Source organism: Manacus candei, unplaced genomic scaffold (genome assembly GCF_025592945.1).
Source record: "Manacus candei isolate 608988 ecotype Guabito, Panama unplaced genomic scaffold, ASM2559294v1 h1tg000017l, whole genome shotgun sequence".
NCBI classification, from domain to species: Eukaryota; Metazoa; Chordata; class Aves; order Passeriformes; family Pipridae; genus Manacus; species Manacus candei.
Genome location: NW_026138065.1, coordinates 10,244,576 through 10,264,254, shown reverse-complemented (window position 1 = coordinate 10,264,254; position 19,679 = coordinate 10,244,576). Strand labels below are relative to the sequence as shown.

Sequence of the window (19,679 nt, the reverse complement as noted above, 5' to 3'; positions counted from 1 at the left end):
ATGAAAACCTCATCTTGATCTCCCTTGGCCCACAGCTTGGGTTGTTAGTGGAAAAAAAATTGACTACACACAGAAGATGGTTTACCAGTACAAAACAATAGTACACAGTTTTGGGAATATGGGGACATTTTAAAGCAGGGGCTGTTGTTGGGTAACCTGCCTTATACAGGTTTACTCTTCTCTTTTGTTAAGAAATTCCACAGGACGATTTCAGTGTAATGTTTACTCTGCTCTCCTTTAAAACAAATGTAAGTACATCTCCCCCTTCTCTACTGTTTATTTGGAGTTTACATTTTAGGTCCTGTGCTGTGACCACATTATATAATGGGTGACACTGAGATTCTGAATGCCACAAGCAAAAAAGAATCACTTAAAAATATCAGAGTTTCTCTGTAGTTTCTCATCATTCCCCACTGTAGTTTCTTGCTGTTTCTCCCCTTTCGCAAAAGAGTATGCAAAGCTGTTATTCTGCTGCTTGCCTCCCTCTCTGTCTGAGGAAGCCTGTGAGAGAAGCAAAAAACCTATGAGATATGATCATCCTCTGTCTGCTGAAAAGCTGTGATTCTAGGCATTGGAGGTAAGAAGAGTAGCACAAATATTTCTCCAGGACATATGTCTCCAGGACAGTAGTTCAAAATTTGGCCTGTCTTGCCCAAGATCCTACTGTAATACACAGGAACAAAATAAGCTTGTTTAGGTTATGATTAAGCATCAGATGGCTTACCTAGTAAAACACGGATCAGAGAGTATCTAAAAGAAATATGAGGTGTCTGCACAGAGGAAAGGAAGAACTGCACTTCTTACCTCACTGATTATGACTAATTCGCAAGAGATCACTAGCACCCAAAAAAGGCAGGATTTTCTGTGAGTGGGCAAAAGAAAACATAGTGGGAGGTCCCTCTGGGATCTATAAAAACCATGCATACTACGCTCTCAATAAGTTCCAAAAACATCAGTGATGAAAAATTGCATTTCAATATAGCTAAGAGTTCAAATACTATAAAAGCACCATTAAAATGTACATTTGTATTGCATCACTGAGGCAAAGCATCAAAGGATACATGCTAGAGTTTTACTTCACTGACTTTAATATAGGCGTTGCTATATTCTGGCTGCTCTAGGACTACCTCTTTATGACTTTGCCTTTACTATCCAAATATATACATGAAGTGCTCAAAGTTGTTTTAGTGGACTGCACTGAAGAATATCTTTCTTAAAAAAATAATAGTGCATACTTGGTATTTTACCTACATACTTGGATAATTACCTACACAATTATAAATGACTGTGCAGTTGTGAAAACTAAAAAATTTGACTTACCATTTACCACTCCAGGCTTTTACAGTAGGGCTGAAATGGAAATCTTCTGTTCTAAAGTGCAAAACTATGAAATCTGGATTAAACAGCATAGTTAATAAAAAACTGATGGTGGTAGTTGTGAGGACTCACCAAAAGAAAAGGACAAACCCACAATTTTGGAAGCATATTACACATCAGCTGTTGTGCACACAACATTGAAAACCTGTAAATAAATCATTAAATCTACCGTCTCTTATGGGAAAAAGTTTGAACCAGGGTTTTCAAGCACACAAAATATTTCTGATAGTCATTGCAGTACTGCATCCTGAAATGTCCAAGTTATTTGCAGTAGAATTTCCTACAAAATTGGAGCCTATGTGATCACTCATTTTGTGTTCACCTGTGTATTCATTCCATCAATTTCGTAATGATATGTCCAACCAGCTTCTAACACTGGTAGACCTGTGCAAGAAAGCTGAATTCCTCCTCCTTCTTTCCTGAAAATAGACAGATGGGTAGAGATGCTATCAGAGTCCTGGCTCTGAGAAAACTTGCAGTTGTGAGTTCAAGATATGAGAGAAGCCTCATGGGAGAAAGTCCTTATATAAACACCCCACTGATGGGAAAAGCTTTGCCTGGGGCTCACATCCTCTTAGATAGTGAAAGTCAATCACCCATGAGACAAAAAACTATAGGAAACCAGGCTTCATTAGCTCTGCTGGCACAAAATTACTTGTTTAACAAAATGGCTATTCCAGGATTTCTGAAAAAAGCACTACACTGTAGGCATGTACAAGCCTGGATTTTTTTTTTCCTTTTTAACTAAGTACTTCTCTTTATTAAGTTATAAATTATGTACCTAACTCACCAAAACACACAGTCTCACTGCCACAAATAGGAAGACAAACTAGTGACCTACAAAGCACACGAGAGTTGAGCAAATGTTTGCACAATGAAACCATGACACAAATCTACTGAGAACAACGAAGAACGAACAATTTAAACTACCTGCCTGCTTTGCCAATACATTATGCCTGATTTTTAACAAGCAAATCTTTAGAAGAACATAGAGAGAGAGAGAAAAAAGCCCAAAATCAAGCTATTCAGAATTTTCAGCAGAATATTGTGTCCTAAATTTTCAGTAGTGGTTTTACATGCCAAAACATCTGAAACAAGATTAATAATCAGAGAGCAATTTTTGAAAACACAGATTAAAAAACCCAAATCTATTTTGACATCTCATACCTGGTCAATTCAGAAATGAGGCATACAAAATATTTAGTGATTTTAATTCTATTCAAGTGTTGTAAAGATACTTTTTTGCTTCTTGGAATTCTCACTTTGTTTGGGAGAAAAGGAATTTTTGTCACAAAAATCCCTGTGCATTCTTGATAGTAGGTACTTGTCAAACACTAAAGCGAGTTACAAAACTGTAATAATCTCTCCTTCAAATTCTGGATTTCATAGGTACACACACACAAAATACCCTCAAACCTCATGGAAATCTTCTGCAATTGTGATTGCAGCAGCATTCACAAAAGCAACTTGGAGACTTTGGCCAGGGTCAAAGAATTGAAAAGTAAGACTGAGCAGCTTTCTTCCCTGGTGGTCTGCTAGTATGGATATATACTAGTTTACATTTTTCAGATCTGCATCAGGAAGCAGTCTACAGACTTCAAAGAAAAACAACAACCCAAATTCACTTCAAACCTAGTGGACAACAACCATAAACCTCATGGGGCTCTGGCTCAAAAGCCTCAGAAAATGGGGAGGGTGAATGTGGCCACAGTCCCATACATGAAATATGCACGAGAGATCCATCCACTGGCTCTGGAGAGCAATTGATTCAAGGATTTACTAATTCTCTCACACCTCCCATGATTGCACTTACTTTTTCTTACTTCTTCATCCCTTTCTTATTTTTTTCAATTTTCTTTGCAAAGAAAGTGTAGTCTGTGAAGGGCTGTAGTCATGCAAATATGGATCAAAATAAGTTCCTTAGTTTAGTCCCTTGTCTGTATTGTTCCAAGTTAGTAGGCTAACAGGAAAACACTTCTTGGCAGCAGCCAGGTCAAAACTTGTATAGATTAATATTTTTCTTGCCCTTCTTAAGCCTTACTGAAGTCTTTCTCTTTACTGTTTTAAATACTCTTTGTTTCCTCCATCCCTTTTTAAGTAATGTCCCCATTTGCACCTTAAAAGTTGATTCAGTTCCCTATCTCACCATTTCACGCTTATTCCCCTACTATAGGACCTGTTCTGTCACAACTTCTTTGTATCTAATTTTCAGTCCTCTCCACCCAGGTTTTAAGTGACTGGAGCAACAACAAAAGGCAGGAGGTAACTGAGCATCAGCTGAGCTAGAAGAAACACTGATATTGAGAAGATAATGAGCATCCTCTAATGAAAGAAATACCTGCTCATTTTTTCTAGCTTGGCATGTTATAACTCTTCTCTGCCTCACAGAATGCTCTGCCCCAGAAGCAAGTTTCCATGTCCTATGCAGAGCTTACTCACATCACTTTAATTAAATGCAATTTTGCATTTAGTGGTGATGTTTAGATAAAGGGTTTTATCATGGGTTTCTTGAATCCCAGACAATTACTGATTCTTATATGATATATACATGTCTCTCCAGTGTTTACAGATCATTCATCAAGCCATTTTGTAATTATTTTATATTTTTCTTCTTGTAGTATCTTTAGTGAATTTCACTGATCTGTTCCCGAGTCAATCTTGGTTGAGTCACTGGCCCTGGATATATTTAATAGATGTGCAGACAGGGCACTTAAGGACATGATTTAGTGATGGACTTGGCAGTGCTGGATTAATGGATGGAGTTGATGATCTTAAGGGTCTTTTCCAAACTAAATGATTCTGTGATTCTAAATGACTAACACCAGAATTCTCACCAGCAAAACTCTGTGACACCCAAGATTTATTACTCTAAGTCCCTTCACTAATTTTTAAACCATGTTGATACATACCTTTAAGTTGATTTCAAAATTTGTAAACTGCATATTTCATGGTCCTCCACTGATTTAGTCATTATGTAAAAATAACACTGCCAAATGTGACAAGGTCTGTTAGTGACATACAAAAAGGGCTACGACTGGAATGGAAACAGTTATATGTAGGCACATGTTCATTGAAAAGAGAAGTGATCTGTAAGAGTCAGGCATCCTGTGAAACACGAAATAAGGGGGTAAGTGTTCCAATGCAGATATCTGATCCTGCACATTCCAGGCTATCTGGGACCTTGATCCTCTGTTCCCCTCCCTCCCTCCCATCTCTGTAAATAACATTTCTGAATATGAACTATACTGCATCTGGCACAGGACTGCTCATGCCAAGCTGACTACACCCTTCTCCTGGGGTGTAAGGTCAGGAATCATGATAAACGCAGTAGTATAGGAATTTCACACCTTATAAAACAATTGTTTACAAGTAATAGCAGCGATTACTCAAAAAACATCTCAGAAAAAAAGTTAATTAGATCTGCAGACACAGTAATTAGGCTGTAGCCACTACCAGTTACCTCTTTACCCAGCAGCCTGTGTCTTTCTTTTTTTATTTTGCTTCTTTTTCTCCGAGGAAGCTTAAGCCCCTGCAATCTAACGGAGAGGAGAAACATCATTTAAATACCCTGCCCCAGCAGCACAAAGCCCTGATTCAGATCCTTTCCTTACTCCCAAGGAAGAAACAAGCCAAGAGGGTGCCTTGTGGGGTATATTTATTTTGCTTACTAGCTTGAGACTAGTCAGATTTGGAGACTATCCAAACTATTCAGTCTCGTAGCCCTCCCTTATGCAATTGCTCCTAGCTTAATCCCACTGGGAGCGGGCTGTTGGAAGACATTCAGCACCCGTGAGCCTCTGTGTCTGTTCAACGTGGGGTCTGGACGGCCAACCACACAGAGACACCATCTGGGAAGAGGTGAAGAGCAGCTTCCCCAGCTGGTCTGTTCCAGCCAAGTGGAGATGAAGGGCAGGTGATCTGCAGCACACACAGCCATGGCTGCTCGGTCACACTTCCAGCCTGGAGCTGTCACTTCTCATCTGAGATGCAGGGACCCTGATGCAACAAAAAACCCGCTGTTGCACCACCGGGCCACAGTGTGTTTCTTTCCACTGTACTTAAAGTGGGAAGTCAACTGTTTTCTATCTTCCCATACAGCTGTTCATCTCCAATGTGTGGTCACGAACAACATGTGCAAACTCCTTGTATCTCTGCAAACGTGTGCACCACACACTGAAGTACAGTGATTCTCCCTGGGTGCCACCAGCTGTGCAATGTTGGACAGGGTAGGTTTTACACACCATGAACTAATCTCTTTCCCTCAGTCTTTTGGCAACTTAAGGGCTCAGGCTTTCTACATTTAGAAAATTCTCTCTAAAGCTTAAAACTCCACAAAGGGACTTTCCAGACCCTTCAGAGGTATTGGAAACAGCAACACCATGTGTCCTCCTCCACTCTCACCAGTAAGATATTTAGGAGTTCCTCTGGGCTCGTCTTAAAAATACCCAGAGCACAAAAATAAGTCATGCCTGAAGGTCAGTTAAAATGAAATCTTCCAAATGGTGTTGAAAGTGCCCCACTAGATGCAGCTAAGAGTAGGGGCTGGGGTTTATTTCCCAACACCTTTCATATAGCTCAGTCAGTAGTTGTGCCAATATCAAGGGGGAGTCAGGGAAATATTCCAGAGGGTCAAATTTTTCAGATCTCTTCCTTTCTGGGTAGGGATGTGGACAGATTGACTGAAATGGTGGCAGCATGCCTAGCACAAGGTCGCACTCCATGACCAGGGATCCATAAAATGGGGTTACAGAAAACAACAGCTACACCTTCCTTTGCCAGTCAGCCACAGGATGGATCCAGCTGCTGTTAAATTTACAGGTTCTTTACAAAGAAGACAGCTATGGTCTGGCCACCCCACCAGTGCTGTCAGCTGTAGCTGGAATATAGCACATAGGGGACTGCAGACATGCACGAATTTCAGATTTCCATTTCTTCCTATGAATTAAATCCTTTTACAGTTATATCTGAGCCATTAATATTTGTTCTGTGCAGCTGCAAGAGGCTTCTTTGACTACATATAGAAGTTACATCTGCTATATTCACCATCTGCCATATTCTCAGGAAAGTGTAATATATAAAAATAACATTAAGGTGGAGATAGAAGTTGACTAAATGAAAGCAGAAGATAAAATCCTTGTCTTGGAGCAGAAGAAGGTAATTAATTTCAGTGGTTACTGCTCACTTGCAAGTTTGATTATTTTATGGTTCCCATCTCTTTACACATTCCTGTTTAATTATTCTCCCTTATTAGTCATTTGAAGACCAAGACCTTCAATACTGGCTTAATTCAGTCTTGTCCTCTTTAATGTTTTCTTGTCAAGACTGCTGTTATCTACTGCTTCTTCCATCTGTGGCTTTTTTGTCCTGCCAAGGCAACAAGCTTCTCTTTGTCAGCTCCCCAAGGTCACTTCTGGGACATCTTCCATATGTGTAACTAGATCTAAATCCACTGGCCCTAAGGTCACCTGCAAAGCCCTTTGCCTTTTACGAGGCCTTACCTCACATCTCTTCTAGCTGCTCACAGAGGATCACAGTAACTTGTACATAAAATAAATGTGCTAGAAACTGATGTTCTTATTTCTCTGCCTATTTGGCAATCCTTGGGCTGTGGTTTTCCTGGAGGAGGAACTGTATTCTTCAGCTGTGTCTAGACTGGTCAAACTAATAGCGTCTGAGCACAGGCCCACCACAGTCACCCACCCTGTTGAATTGGTAGCACAGCCTCTGGCATGGTTTTGGCTGAGCCCAGCTAGCTCTCTTCCTAGCATTATGTGGGCACAGTTCAAGTTTGGACATTAAGATGGGCCATGGACTGTTCTCAATAGGCAGTCGAGTCCAATGTTGTTTGGGAGAGAAAATTGTTTATGTATATGGATGTGAGCTCCGCCATGGAGCAGGTTGACATCCCACCAGACATTACTGTAAATCGCAGTTCTTGCAACAGGGACTGCCTGGGATGTGTGCAGTGCCCATCCCCTGGGGATCTCAGCCATGACTGAGATCTCAGCTTGCTGCCTGAACCTCAATCACTAAACAATGACCATAATTTTCCATTTCTAAGATTTTATGAGTGCATAAGAAAGTACATATGAAAATTTTTGGCTTTTTTTCTTCCTCACATTACCTGAGTGTCCCTTTCTTAAGGCACAAAGACCCCTTACTTCATGTTTCATGGAGAAAACCCAATTCCAATCTCCCTTTTATTTGACAGAAGACAAGAGAAAGGATAGAAGTCTCTGCACTCCCATTCTCCTTGAGCCATCTGCACTACCTTTGCTGACTCAAGGGTTAACAGGGAGTAATCAAGTCTATCAGGGGCTTTCTATCCTAATCCTGCCTGTGTAACCTGTGGGTTTCTCATAAGGGACCATGCTGGAGCAGTGGGACCTGGAGGAAGCCTGACTCTAGAAGAGCTCTGCTGCAGGAGAAAGGAGGGTTCTGGGGAGGTACAAAACCTCTCAAAGAGCATCCTGAAGACAAGACAGCTGTAAATGAGTTGCAACAGAGGAAATTAATGCATGAGGTGGTGACTGAAGGCAAGGAATAAGCAACAGAACCAGCAGCTGAAGAACTTGCACTACTCAGAGGGCCTCTCCACATCTCTGGAGGGAACAGGGTGTCAAAGATCCCCCTCCAGAGATACCCCTCTGGAGATAAAGCTGTTATTTCTTCCTATGAGGTCCCTCTTGGAGTCCAGGGAGGAGAAGATAAATAGGAAATTGGGAGGTTATTATTTGTCTCTTATGGGTCCTTAGAAAGGAGAATTTGTTGGCAAAAGCCACAGGTAAGAAAGGAGCAAACAAAAGCAGGAATGCTTGTATGTATCCCCCTGCTGTCAAAAACATACTCTTACAGCCTGATGCCTTCTTGGGCCAAGCATCAAGGGCTGGAAAGTCTTCTTCCTTGCATGCCTCTGACAATAGCTCATGGAGGTTTTGCTGCTACTTTTTTTTAGAGGCAATAAAACCAAATAGAACAAGGAAAGAGTGTGCATATTCTTATCTAGATTTTGGGTTTAAATGAGAAAAAAAATAAGAAGAGTAATTCAAATCTTTCTTAACTTGGATTCTTAGTCAAAGCCTTGCTACACCATACTTTCTAACCACTGGCACAGAGTTGAGCCCTGAGATCTTCTAACCACCATTTCTTAAACACTCCCATCCCCTGGCTGCAATACAGTCAATATTTGGGAGGAAAATTTAAAAAACGATTTTATACTCATGCCCTCATTCTGCCACAATTAAACACCATTTCCAGAGATGTGCTGAGATCATTGATGGTATTAAGTGCAAACAAAATTTATAAAGACATATTAGCATCATTTACCTTTAAAAGGCACAAAACCTCACACATACATGCACTCGCACATGCACAATTTTGCCAAGCATTACAGCCAAAGTTATTTTTAAGCTTCTGTCAAATAGTCACAGCACGACTGCTGTGAGGATTTTATGTTTAAGATACCTAGTAATATTTCAGATACCTTCCTCTTAAATATCTAATTTTTATTTTCAGTTATTTTTCCAGACAGGTTTTGAAATATTGACAAAGGCTAAACATTAAATCTTACAGAAGGGCACATTTAAGGTCTGATAACACTATGTTTAAGTGAAGAAACTACTTTTTCAGGGATGCTGCTCTTGCTACTGTGCTGGGGTTCGCCCTGATAAATCTACACACACAATGGTAACTTTTCTCTACTGCATCCAACAAGAATATGCAAACAAGTCAGGTTCACATGCAGAACAAGTTATGAGAGCTACTGTTTTAAACTGTGAGGCCTCAGTTTAGGAAGTATTCTTTATACTAGAAGTCCTGAAGTGAGTAGAAAGTCTGTTTCACTGAGTTTCTCAGGGGAAGTTCATGGCCTCTGCATTTGACAGATCAGAATAACACTGCTGCTCCATTCCTGAAGTGCTGATGCAATATTTTCACTAGAACTCTCGCAGAGAGAGTCTAAAGAAAAAAAAAAAAACCTAGATTAAATTTCAGTGACAATAAATCAAAGCACGAATGCCTAAAACAACTCAAATGTAACTGCTTTTGTGCATAGATATTACCTTGCCATCCCATAATACAAACCCAATTTGTTTCCACTGATGTAGAACCTTGTTGTAGAAATGTCATTCCAGCAAGAAGCAGCATCAGGGAGGATATCAGGTTTTTCTTTGGATTTGTTTCCTGGAAGGTGAACATATCTGCACTATATCCAAAACACACGCAGGCAGTATGTGACAACATATCCTAGTTGTGTTCACTGTTGTCACAGCAAGCTACCTCCATTGACTTCCCAATACTTTCACAAGGAACTAGACCTGTATGAAAAAAAAAGATTTGCAATATGCAAAATAATTTCTAGTACGAATTGATGAGAAAATGTCCGGAAAATATATAAACATCTTCCAAAGTTCTCAGCTCAGCTCCCCAAGCCTCCACAGGCAGCATCAAACTGACCACTCAGCTGAGGGCATTGCCAGCAAAACAACATAGGGTTCAACTGCTTTTAGAAAAAAAATTGCAGAACTTTGCTTTTAGAAGCCAAACCAACAAACCACCCCACCATAGTAAGAGTGATGCTCACAAAACTGACATCTTTTTCACTCAGTTAAACCTCATGGAAATAATAAAACCTTAAACAGAAACTCTAAAATTTTGCCTTGGGCAGAATGCTTGAAAGAGTAGAAATCCAAAGATCCCATGACATCCACAAGAGACTTGATTATAGTCAGTGATAGTATGTAGCAGGCACTCAAACACTGCAGTAACAGGTGGGAGCATTCACATGCAGGAATAATAAACCAGAAAAAAACCTCCAGAGTCCCAGACATGTCACCTTGTGCAGCAGAATATTCCAGATTGCTTTGCTTTGCCTTGAGGTGGAGGGAGTACCATTACAAGCAAGAGATGTGTGTGTGCCTTACTTGTGTGTTCTTTCACACATACATGTAAGAGTAGTCTGAAAGGCAGTTGGTATCAGCCATTCAAAGCAGAAAACTCTTGGTGTTATCCAAGACAGTGAGGCACTTATAAGAGTATAACAGACACAAGATACCAAGGAAACAGGATAAGTAAAGGCTTAACTTCAGGAGACTGAATCTTTGTCCAAGATGTTCAGGAAACTTGGAAAAATCCTACTGACCTCAGTGCCAATCCTCCTGATTAATAGTTTGCCAAAAGTTTGCTATAGTTCTGATCAGAAACATATCAGAATCTAAACTATATTTGACAATTCTTTCTGCAGTGAAACAGCATGTAGAGCAGTAGTGAGTATCGCACTGCTTGTGCCATCTCTTTCTGAATAGTGTCACAACTCTGCGTGTTCTCAGTCCTATAATTGTTTTATTTCATTTTATGGGCCTCACTCCTTAAATTGCTTCCTAGGCCATTTCCTTTTTTTTTCAACCCTCCATTAATTTATACAGGACTCAGTTTGAAGTTCTATTTGAAACTATAGAAGTTATTTTACATTAATTCTTTACAACTTGCTTTGTTCGCCTATCCGCTTTTTTAGAGATTACTATAGTACTAAAAGCCCTTGTGAAGTACAGATCAAATGCAAGACATACTTCGGCTACAAAAAAACTGCTCTGCTTAGCCTGACAGTAAGTTAAGGTTACAAAAATTATCTGGTTTCAGTAGCTTGTCAAGCTTTTGAACTTCTCGCGACTGCAAACAGAAAATGCAGACTGTTTGAGGCCGTGTTCACAATGCCTGGCTTTAGGATTGCATAGAATTTACAGTCAAATTACAAACCTCTAAAAATAGGAGGTGATACCATTGACAAAAGCAAAATCTGAACCTTGCAAGATGGACTGCTACAAATAAAACAAGTAAAAAAATTGTAGGTATGGCTGGAGCATTCCCAAACAGACACAATCCCTCAGACCATCTGGGCTGTTAAAAGCCCTACAGCACACTGGCCTTTGTGCCTTTGGTACTTTTAATTCTGGGCTATTGCCAAACTGTGACTTACTTTTGCTCTCCAGCTGCATCTGTTACTTCTGGTTGGTCTGTCATCTCTCCCTGGCAATGTAGTAGTTGGGCCTGGTTATTTATGGCTCCAACTTTTGCTCAAGGAAAGACTTGTGCCTTCCTGCCTGACAACTAGTGCTAATCGTTTTTTCCTTGTTTCAGCAGTTCCACAGGGACCATCATCGGTCTCTGGGCTGCTGTTCTCCCTCCACAGTCTCAGTTTTCTGGTAAACACTCATGGTGCTCCTTACCCCCACTAAACACAAAGATCCTTACCCTCTGCCTCATCCCCAAGAGGCTCAGCCAAGACAGAGGGGAAAAATGCCCTTTTCCCACTCCTTCAAGTAGCTCATCTCACTACAAATTATATTTTTCATGCTGCTGCTAACTACTCTCTACATTAATTGCAACCTTAAGGTCCTTCCTAGTATCTTTCCTATCAAGAACTCATAGAGAAATCTTAAAGAAGCAGGGAAAAGAGATTACAGGGAGGGGACAATGGGGTAGTACTATTGGAAATGGACAAAATGAAATTGTTGTGAGGCAGAGGCACACAAAGAACTATAAAAATTAAGGGTGCTTTTCCAGGGATCAAAAGTCACAAAACTGGCAGAGAGCTGAGAGATCACATAAAGATGGGCAAGTCAACTCTGTGCAAGAAAAGCTGGAGAAAGAAACACAAAGGTAGTTCCCAGATTGCAGGATCACCATTCCATCAAGCAGAAACTGAAAACTTTTCCTAAGCAGGAAAAGATGCTTGGAAGGGTATGGAATGATTGCACCTAAGATGGAAAGAATATAATGCTCTTTTAAAGATGACAGAGGAAAAGAGGAGAATTGTACGGGTTAAATTCTGAATGTGACTTGAAAAATTTAGCTGCTTCACTTCAGCAGTGATGTCATTAATAGCCTAACTTCCAGTTTTGAAGACTTTCATGCTGTTAATCCCAGTTTTCCATTGCATGACTCTTGGCTGGTATTTCTTTGCCTGGTTCATTACACTGATTTTTGGCCAAGAACACTTGTAGTTGAATCACAGGTCACTGCGGTTTAAAATAAATAGGAAAAAAATATTGAGAAGGGATATGTGACTTCACTGGTGATTAAAAGGTTCTTGGTGTGTTCTGAGAAAACATTCAGGTCAGAGTAAACTGGAAACAGGAAAATGGACATTCATACTGAGGTTAACTTGGAAAAGAGTTCTAGACAGAAAGGGTTATTTATCACAGATTTTTTAATCCTAAACTACTGTGCTTTTGTAGAGACTAATTTTAGGTTGAGATCAGTACTAGTGGATTAAATTTGTCATGTCTTTCATCAGTAGAGAAATGCAGTGATTACTTGACTTGACCCTACATGGCATCCTTGTCTTGCTCAGTGAAGACAACCTGAATCTCCAAACTTTACTTTTCTTGCCTTAACAATAAAATCAAACGTGCAAAAGAAGCAAGTAAAAGGACAAATGCTACAAAAATAGTAAACCAAACCAACCCGAAATGTCCAACAAGACAGTTGCTGTTCTGTGATGGTTTAGTTCATTTAAAGAGCCAAAACAAATCTACTTTAGACACAATCTATAAGCTGCTCCTAAGAGCAAGGTTATCTCCATTTTCAGTGAGAAATTCTAACAACATATTAAGGGTTATCAATTTTCAACTCATTTGCTGAAAACCAAATGCTCTCACTAATAATGATTAGACCTTGAGCTTTGAAGGATGTTAAGTTAAAAAAAGAATCCTGTGTTACTACATCCAGCCCATAAAGGATTACTCTTTTATTAGTGTAGCTGAAGGATTAGTAGAAATGTTTGTCTAATGAATACAGCTACTATATTTGAGTACATGCCTGAATAAGCTACTGGTCGATTGAAACCTGTCTATTTATAAGTACTCCTGAACGGTGCAAAAACTATCTGTACTGAAGTATTACAATGGTTTTTGCATAACAGTAAATATTTTATTGCCATTCATGTAGTGAAATTCACCTCATTTGCCAGTCTTATATCTGAAACCTATCATGTAAAATGTACAGGAATGACTTTCCTACATCTAGCCTGATTTCCAGTCTCTGTAATGCATACAGGTTTCATGGAGGGGTACCTTTCTGTAAATGTACCTCTTACACCTTCAGAATTAACAGCTGTTCCTATGACAGACCCAAGATTCTACATATGTGTATATGTTCATGTTTATACATGTATACACATAGATATGCACAATAAAAACAAAAAAAAATCAAATTAATTTATTGAAATAATTTTTGAAACACAAAGTACTTAGTTTGAGTAATCACACTGAAAACAACTCCATACAGTCGATGGTAATTTTTTTTCTTTAGAGTAAGATTTTTCCCATCAAATTTCAGTTTCTTTTAAAGTTCAGAGTACCCAAATTGTGTATCCTATCAGCTGTTACCTTTTCCCTATTTTGTACGCACTTCTGATATAGAGCTCTTCATGAATGCAGATGAAGAAAAATTAGGTACTTGTATATTATTTTAACTTGCATTACTCTGGAAATAGCATTAGTTTGTTTAGCTTCCCTTTAACCCTAAAATACATCATGTCCATCTGTACTGTCAGTCATGCAGTCACTGATATTAAGACAAAAATACTGAACAGAAGAGCTAAGCCAAATAATTTCAAAGGGACTTTACAGCTTCTCAGGCAGTACTGCTCCAAAGCAGGAAAAAATTAATACCTGTTTTTTTTCTGTCTTATTTATTTCAAAAACAAGAGGCGTAGTTTCAACCAATGTATGTACACATCCAAAAGCTGAACTTGTAAATGTGTCCTCTGTATTTGATATAAACCATATACCATTTTAGATCTGTAAAATTATTCAAAGCTTTATTTCTTTCCAAAGCACTTTTGGTACAGAGCACTGCATGAATGATGGGATGAGAGCTGCCTGCCTTTTTGAACGTACCAGTCAGTGTGGTGAAAGGAACATCAAGGACAATGTGACATGGAACACAACATTTACTGGCACGTATTCAGGATGACCTGCCTGAGTCAGTGTGGCCCCACGGGCCCTAAGAACATTCACTTCTGCTCATGAGTAATGTCCCAACCCAAAAAACCTTTCAGCACCACACCCGGCCCAACACAACCCCCTCTGGGTGAATCAGGAGATCTTCCCTGGGTTCTAACCACGAGGGGCTGAATGAAAATATATCATAGGTTGAACCATATTAGGTCAAAGACATAATAACAAACCCTATTTGGCCACAGAAATAAATTCTTTTTCATACATCATACTTCCTGGCTTTATACTCATCTTCAAAACTCTGAGACAGTTGCTTTCCCTGTCTGGGTTGGTAGAAGTTGAAAAATTCTAGACATATCTGTTTTACCTCCATGTCACACCAAATTAGTTTCAATGGCAGACAGATATCAAAGTAGGTAAACTAATACTTCAAAAATCAAAGATAAAAAAGACTGGAAAGTACCTGAAGTTCTACTGAAGAAAGTGAACTGTAAGCCATTCCTGCAGAATATTGCTTAATTGAGTCCATGCTACACTAAGCAATAATCGCTGCCATGTGCTGTATACAGAACACTTGAAAATAACATAGATATTACAGAGGTTTTTTGTAGACATGACAACTATATCAGGAAAGGACTGTTCAGTTTTGCTAAACTCTGGATGATTCTGCAGTTGTCATGGGAGTGATCCAAGTAAGATGACAGATGCTCCCCATAAGATGGAGATCTGAAAAGTCTGCAGTCTTTAGGAAATTTTCCTTCCTCTTTCAATACTAACCAGATTTTTTGAGAGCCAGAACTTTTATAGAAACATTGTCTTCATGACAATGGTCTCCTAGAGCTATTCTGAACCAAATGCTGCTGCCATGAGCACAGAAAATTAATACCATACAAAACTGAGGTGGTTTTTGTTCTGTAAAGATTTAAAAGGCCCCTGTGATGATCTCCAAAGAAGCAGTATGGGCTCACTTTGTACCTGAGGAAGATGAAAATTACACCAATACAAAGAAAGAAATAGCAAGTACATACCTGGTAGAGAGATTTACATCAGCTGTTCAGCCTCATGGATGAAGTGGCTGAGATTTTCTGGCATCATTGTCTGTTCTGAAAAGCCAGTCTCTTGAACAGTGAGTCAGCTCCTGCCTCTCCATCTTCCACACCATGTAATATTGTCTGTACATATTTAAATTGCGTATTTTTAAGTCTCTGCAGACATCTCCCCTCTATTACATTAATTATGACAGGAAAACTGATGTGCTGTCATAACAGTAGTCATCCCACTCTTCAGGAACACACTGTCTGTAGACAGTAGGTTTTACCTCTATTATGTGAAAAACAAACTTGTTTACATTCCATGCATCTGCTAAGAGAGGGAGGTTCAAATGAGGAAAACATCTGTGCTGAGAAAACATACACACATATAGTTTTAAAAGATATTTTCTTTTTCTTAGTGAATAAGGTTAAGTCACATAAAAAAATAATTAGAAAAAGATGGTAGTGGTGGCAGTCTGTTGCAAAACTCTCTGCCTTTTTTTTTCAGTCATGGACCCCTCACTGTACATATTGGTAAAATGGGAACAGCTAAAGAAGTTCACTCTGCAAAAACTTTAATGCCTCCTCCCTTTCTGGGCCATTTTAATAAAGAGGTGTTTTGGAGCCAGCTGTCCTGCACTAGCAGGTAAACTTGTTGCTAAGATGGTAATTTCTGTGGGGATCTTATGTTTAAATACTGTCAGCAAATAATTTATTCTCCATTCTAAGAAGCTTTACAAAGCTACACAGCTTTACAAAGTCGTCAAGATGGTTTCTCCCTCCATGCATCAAAATAATATGCATTTACTGGTGCTTCAAATCCAATTAATTGTTTGGTTTCCTTGTACCTTCTGACTTTTCAGGGAGAATATTCTTACCATTCAGTAACAGCCCATACCACAGACTGTGCAAATCCAGAATACAGATAACCATATTTTTGGAGACTGCATCATTCTTATGAAGGGAAGAGCAAGCTAAAACCATGTAAGTGAGGAAATTATTTTGCACAGGTTTCCGGAAAACTCTGAAAAAAATCCAATTTTAAGCAGAGTAGTAGCAAAGATGCTTAAAAATGAAACCATGTAAAACCATCTAGATGAAAATAACTCACTCAGGTCTAGTCAGATGTAAATATTTTAGATTAGACTGCAGTTTTATTGCTGTGTCAGTGGGAAAATCCCCATGCCTATAAAAAGCCCAAATGAAGTGCCAGTCTATTGCTCATGGAACAAAAGTTATGTATATTTGAATAAACCAATACTGCTTTAAGCAATATGTTTGTAAATCCTAATGCAACAAACAGCCTGCTACTTCGACTGTATTACAAGAATAACAAAAAAGATTAAATTCTTGCTCTCAGGACCCCACTCCCACCTTGTAATTAATTAACACCAAATTGAACTGGAAAGTGCCAGGACAACTTACTGAGCCACCCCAGGCCCCAGCCCTGCCCACAGCCCCCACAGCAGGCAGTAAGCCGAGCTCAGCTCCCACCTCTGCTGAGGAGGGATTCTTCTCCATCCCTCCAGCCCAGCACCTGCCCTCCTCCCTCAGGGCAACCTGGCTGGGGCATCCCGTGGCATCCCAGTGCCTGGGTGAGATGCAGGTAGGCAGAACTAATCCTCCATAATCACCTTACAGATACCAGTAGCTCTCTTCCAGAAAATCTAGGGCTGAGGAACATGCAACTTTGTCAGATAGCATAGCCAGATGAGAAAGAATCTTAGGCAGACCGAACTCTGAAGAAAGCTGACCACAACAACAGCACTGTACAGAAAAATGTTTATTGTAAGTGTTGTTGTCTGAGAACTGCTACCATTTCATCAGCAAAAGCAATGGCAAAAGAAACATGTCATTATCGTCCTCCTGTCACGAAATCTGGTCCATATGTCAGCACTGGTCTCTCAGCTGGTTGCTCAGTTCCTGAAGTTCAGCAATCATGTTGTCCATAGCTGCCACCTCATCAGCTATCTCACTGTGAACCTCATTACTTGTTACGTCTATGAAAAGTTGCTGCATGACAAAAAGAAATACTTATAAGTACTTTATAAATAAATACTTTTAAAATATACATACAGTTTCTCTATTTCAGTGTAGAGACAGAATACAGGAAGCTCATCACCGCTATACTGCCTTTCCTATTTTTGCTAACTACGATGGCATCTCTCTCTAATAAAAGGCTATTTTGTGGTTAATTAACAGAAGGTGCACACACATGCTCATTTAGAGACCTGAAAGCTGTGTCACACATCTGATATTCTGCCAAAGGGGATGAATCCTCCTGTGGACACTGGGTTTCTGTTCTGACCTGACTGCCTATTGTAGGAAATGAGTAAGACGGTTTTATTACAAGCAGGGGTTTCCATGGTTGCCTCATGCGGAGTTACCTGGAGGTCATTTTATCTGGGGAGTTGGGCCAGGCCAACAGTTGGCCAAGGACTGGTGAGCTGCTCACTGTTCTGCTACAGGGTTGCTTACAGTTACTTACTGTTGCTTACAGTTGTGGTGTGAAGGTGGCCAGACAGTATGAAAGGCAGTAAGACCAGTCTGGGCTCACTGGGACCAAGGGACCGTGTGGCCAGGGGCAGGGAAACAACTTGGTAGGTTGGTTAAAACAACCAGTGGACTGCAAGAAGAAGACTATATCACCTTTTAAGGAAGAAAAGAGCGAGGCTTGGCATGGAAGGAGCAAGACAGTGGTTATGTCAATCAAAGGGTCTTAAAAGGGCTCGTCCCTCCCATTTGGGGTGTGCTTGGACCTGGTCACGAGTCCGGTGCACCCAGCATGGTGTTAATAAAGTTCTTTGTTTCACTTTATCTGGTTGTCTCCAAAATTTTAATTAGAGATATTTTTCACACCTATGCTGACTCCTGACTCTGTTGAAAGTAAAGGACTTTTTTCATGAAACTCAAAACATACTGTCAACTGCAGTTTACAAGCCCATCTGCGGATAAATTAGTTGTGAACTTTAATGACCATTTTTCCCAGTGTCATATTTTGTTGCATAATTTTCTCTAAACTCTCAAATAAATACTTCTTGACATTTGATGTCCAGACATGCATGGGTGGAGACATTCACCTGCGCGTAATTAAGTTATAAAAGAGAAAACAAAACACTACAGAAAAATAAAAAAAGATTGTTCTTGAAGACAAAAAAAAAGCAGCTAACTTGTGAGCAATCATAATCTATTCACAGGGAAAGCAAGGGAGAGGACTGTTACATGGTTGGTCTAAAGCCTCGAGATATGCAAGCTCTGACAGGAGTTTTGTGCATGCGGCACCTGAACATGTTGCTACTGCAAGACCAGAACCTGTCATTTGACTCAACTAATATATCACTCCACAAAAACATGGGGAAGGGGTGACACCCAAACATACATTTCCCCTTTATTATGTAAAGGGAGAGTGATTCACACTTCAGTTGACTACATTTGACTACATACAACAAAAAGCCTACATTTAGAGAGAAAAACAAACCAAGAAAACAAAAGTTGCTCTGGAGTACATCTGTACATCATTATATCATCAAAGCATAATGGGACAATAAAGATACGCATACACACAAAAATGTTCTTAAAAGGCTTGAACCAAGGTTTTCAATGTGCCCCAAAACAGTGTTGTCACCAAAGAAAGGAACATCTTACATAAAAATAGGAACATGTTCCCGTTACAAGTACAGAAACTCTTCTGACTTTCATCCCCAAAATCTCACACTGGGAACATGATAGAAAAATTTGGTTCTTTCTGGTTAAGACAGCTAAATAAATCAGCATAATATAATTATTTGTTCTGCCCCCCCCAGTTAAATAGATCTATTCATCCAGACAGCCTGGAGAAGTTTCATGTACCACCATTCTTTGGGCTCTGTGCCCCATGTTTCCCCAAAACAGTACCCATATTTCATGCACTTAGGATACATCTCCATAATCTTTCTCTTTTTCACAGACCCCACCTGTCAGATCCAAATGCTGCATGGGGGCAAGGGCCACAGCATGTGGCTGCCCAGAAGGCTCTATATAGAAAGAAGCCCATGAACAACATATTTTTGAGTTGCAGACTGTGGATGCATTTGCCAGTCCGATACAACACCAGAGCTCAAATGTCAAAGATGGAGAGTCCAAGAAAAGCAAGAAGTAACATTGTTTCACCTGTTAAAAAAACTACTGGTTTGTTCCAATTGCATGCACTGACTACAACATTTTGGAATTTTATCTTTCAAAAGTTACGTTCACTGTTCTTTTATTTCTTCTGAAATCTTAACTAGTGAGTCTGCTCTTAGCCCATTTTTTAAGTGCTTTTCTCTATTAAAAG

The 19,679-nt window shown here is 39.7% G+C and overlaps 1 protein-coding gene across 1 annotated transcript in view; it reads right to left on the bottom strand.

Annotated features, from left to right (window-relative positions):
• Positions 1 to 17,135: 17,135 nt before the first annotated feature.
• Positions 17,136 to 19,679, bottom strand: part of TTC27 (tetratricopeptide repeat domain 27) — a 126,122-nt gene continuing 123,578 nt past the window's right edge. The window contains exon 20 of the mRNA XM_051783039.1: positions 17,136 to 17,380. Coding sequence (XP_051638999.1) covers positions 17,258 to 17,380 — 123 coding nt within the window. The 3' untranslated portion in view covers positions 17,136 to 17,257. The remainder of the gene's footprint in view (positions 17,381 to 19,679) is intronic.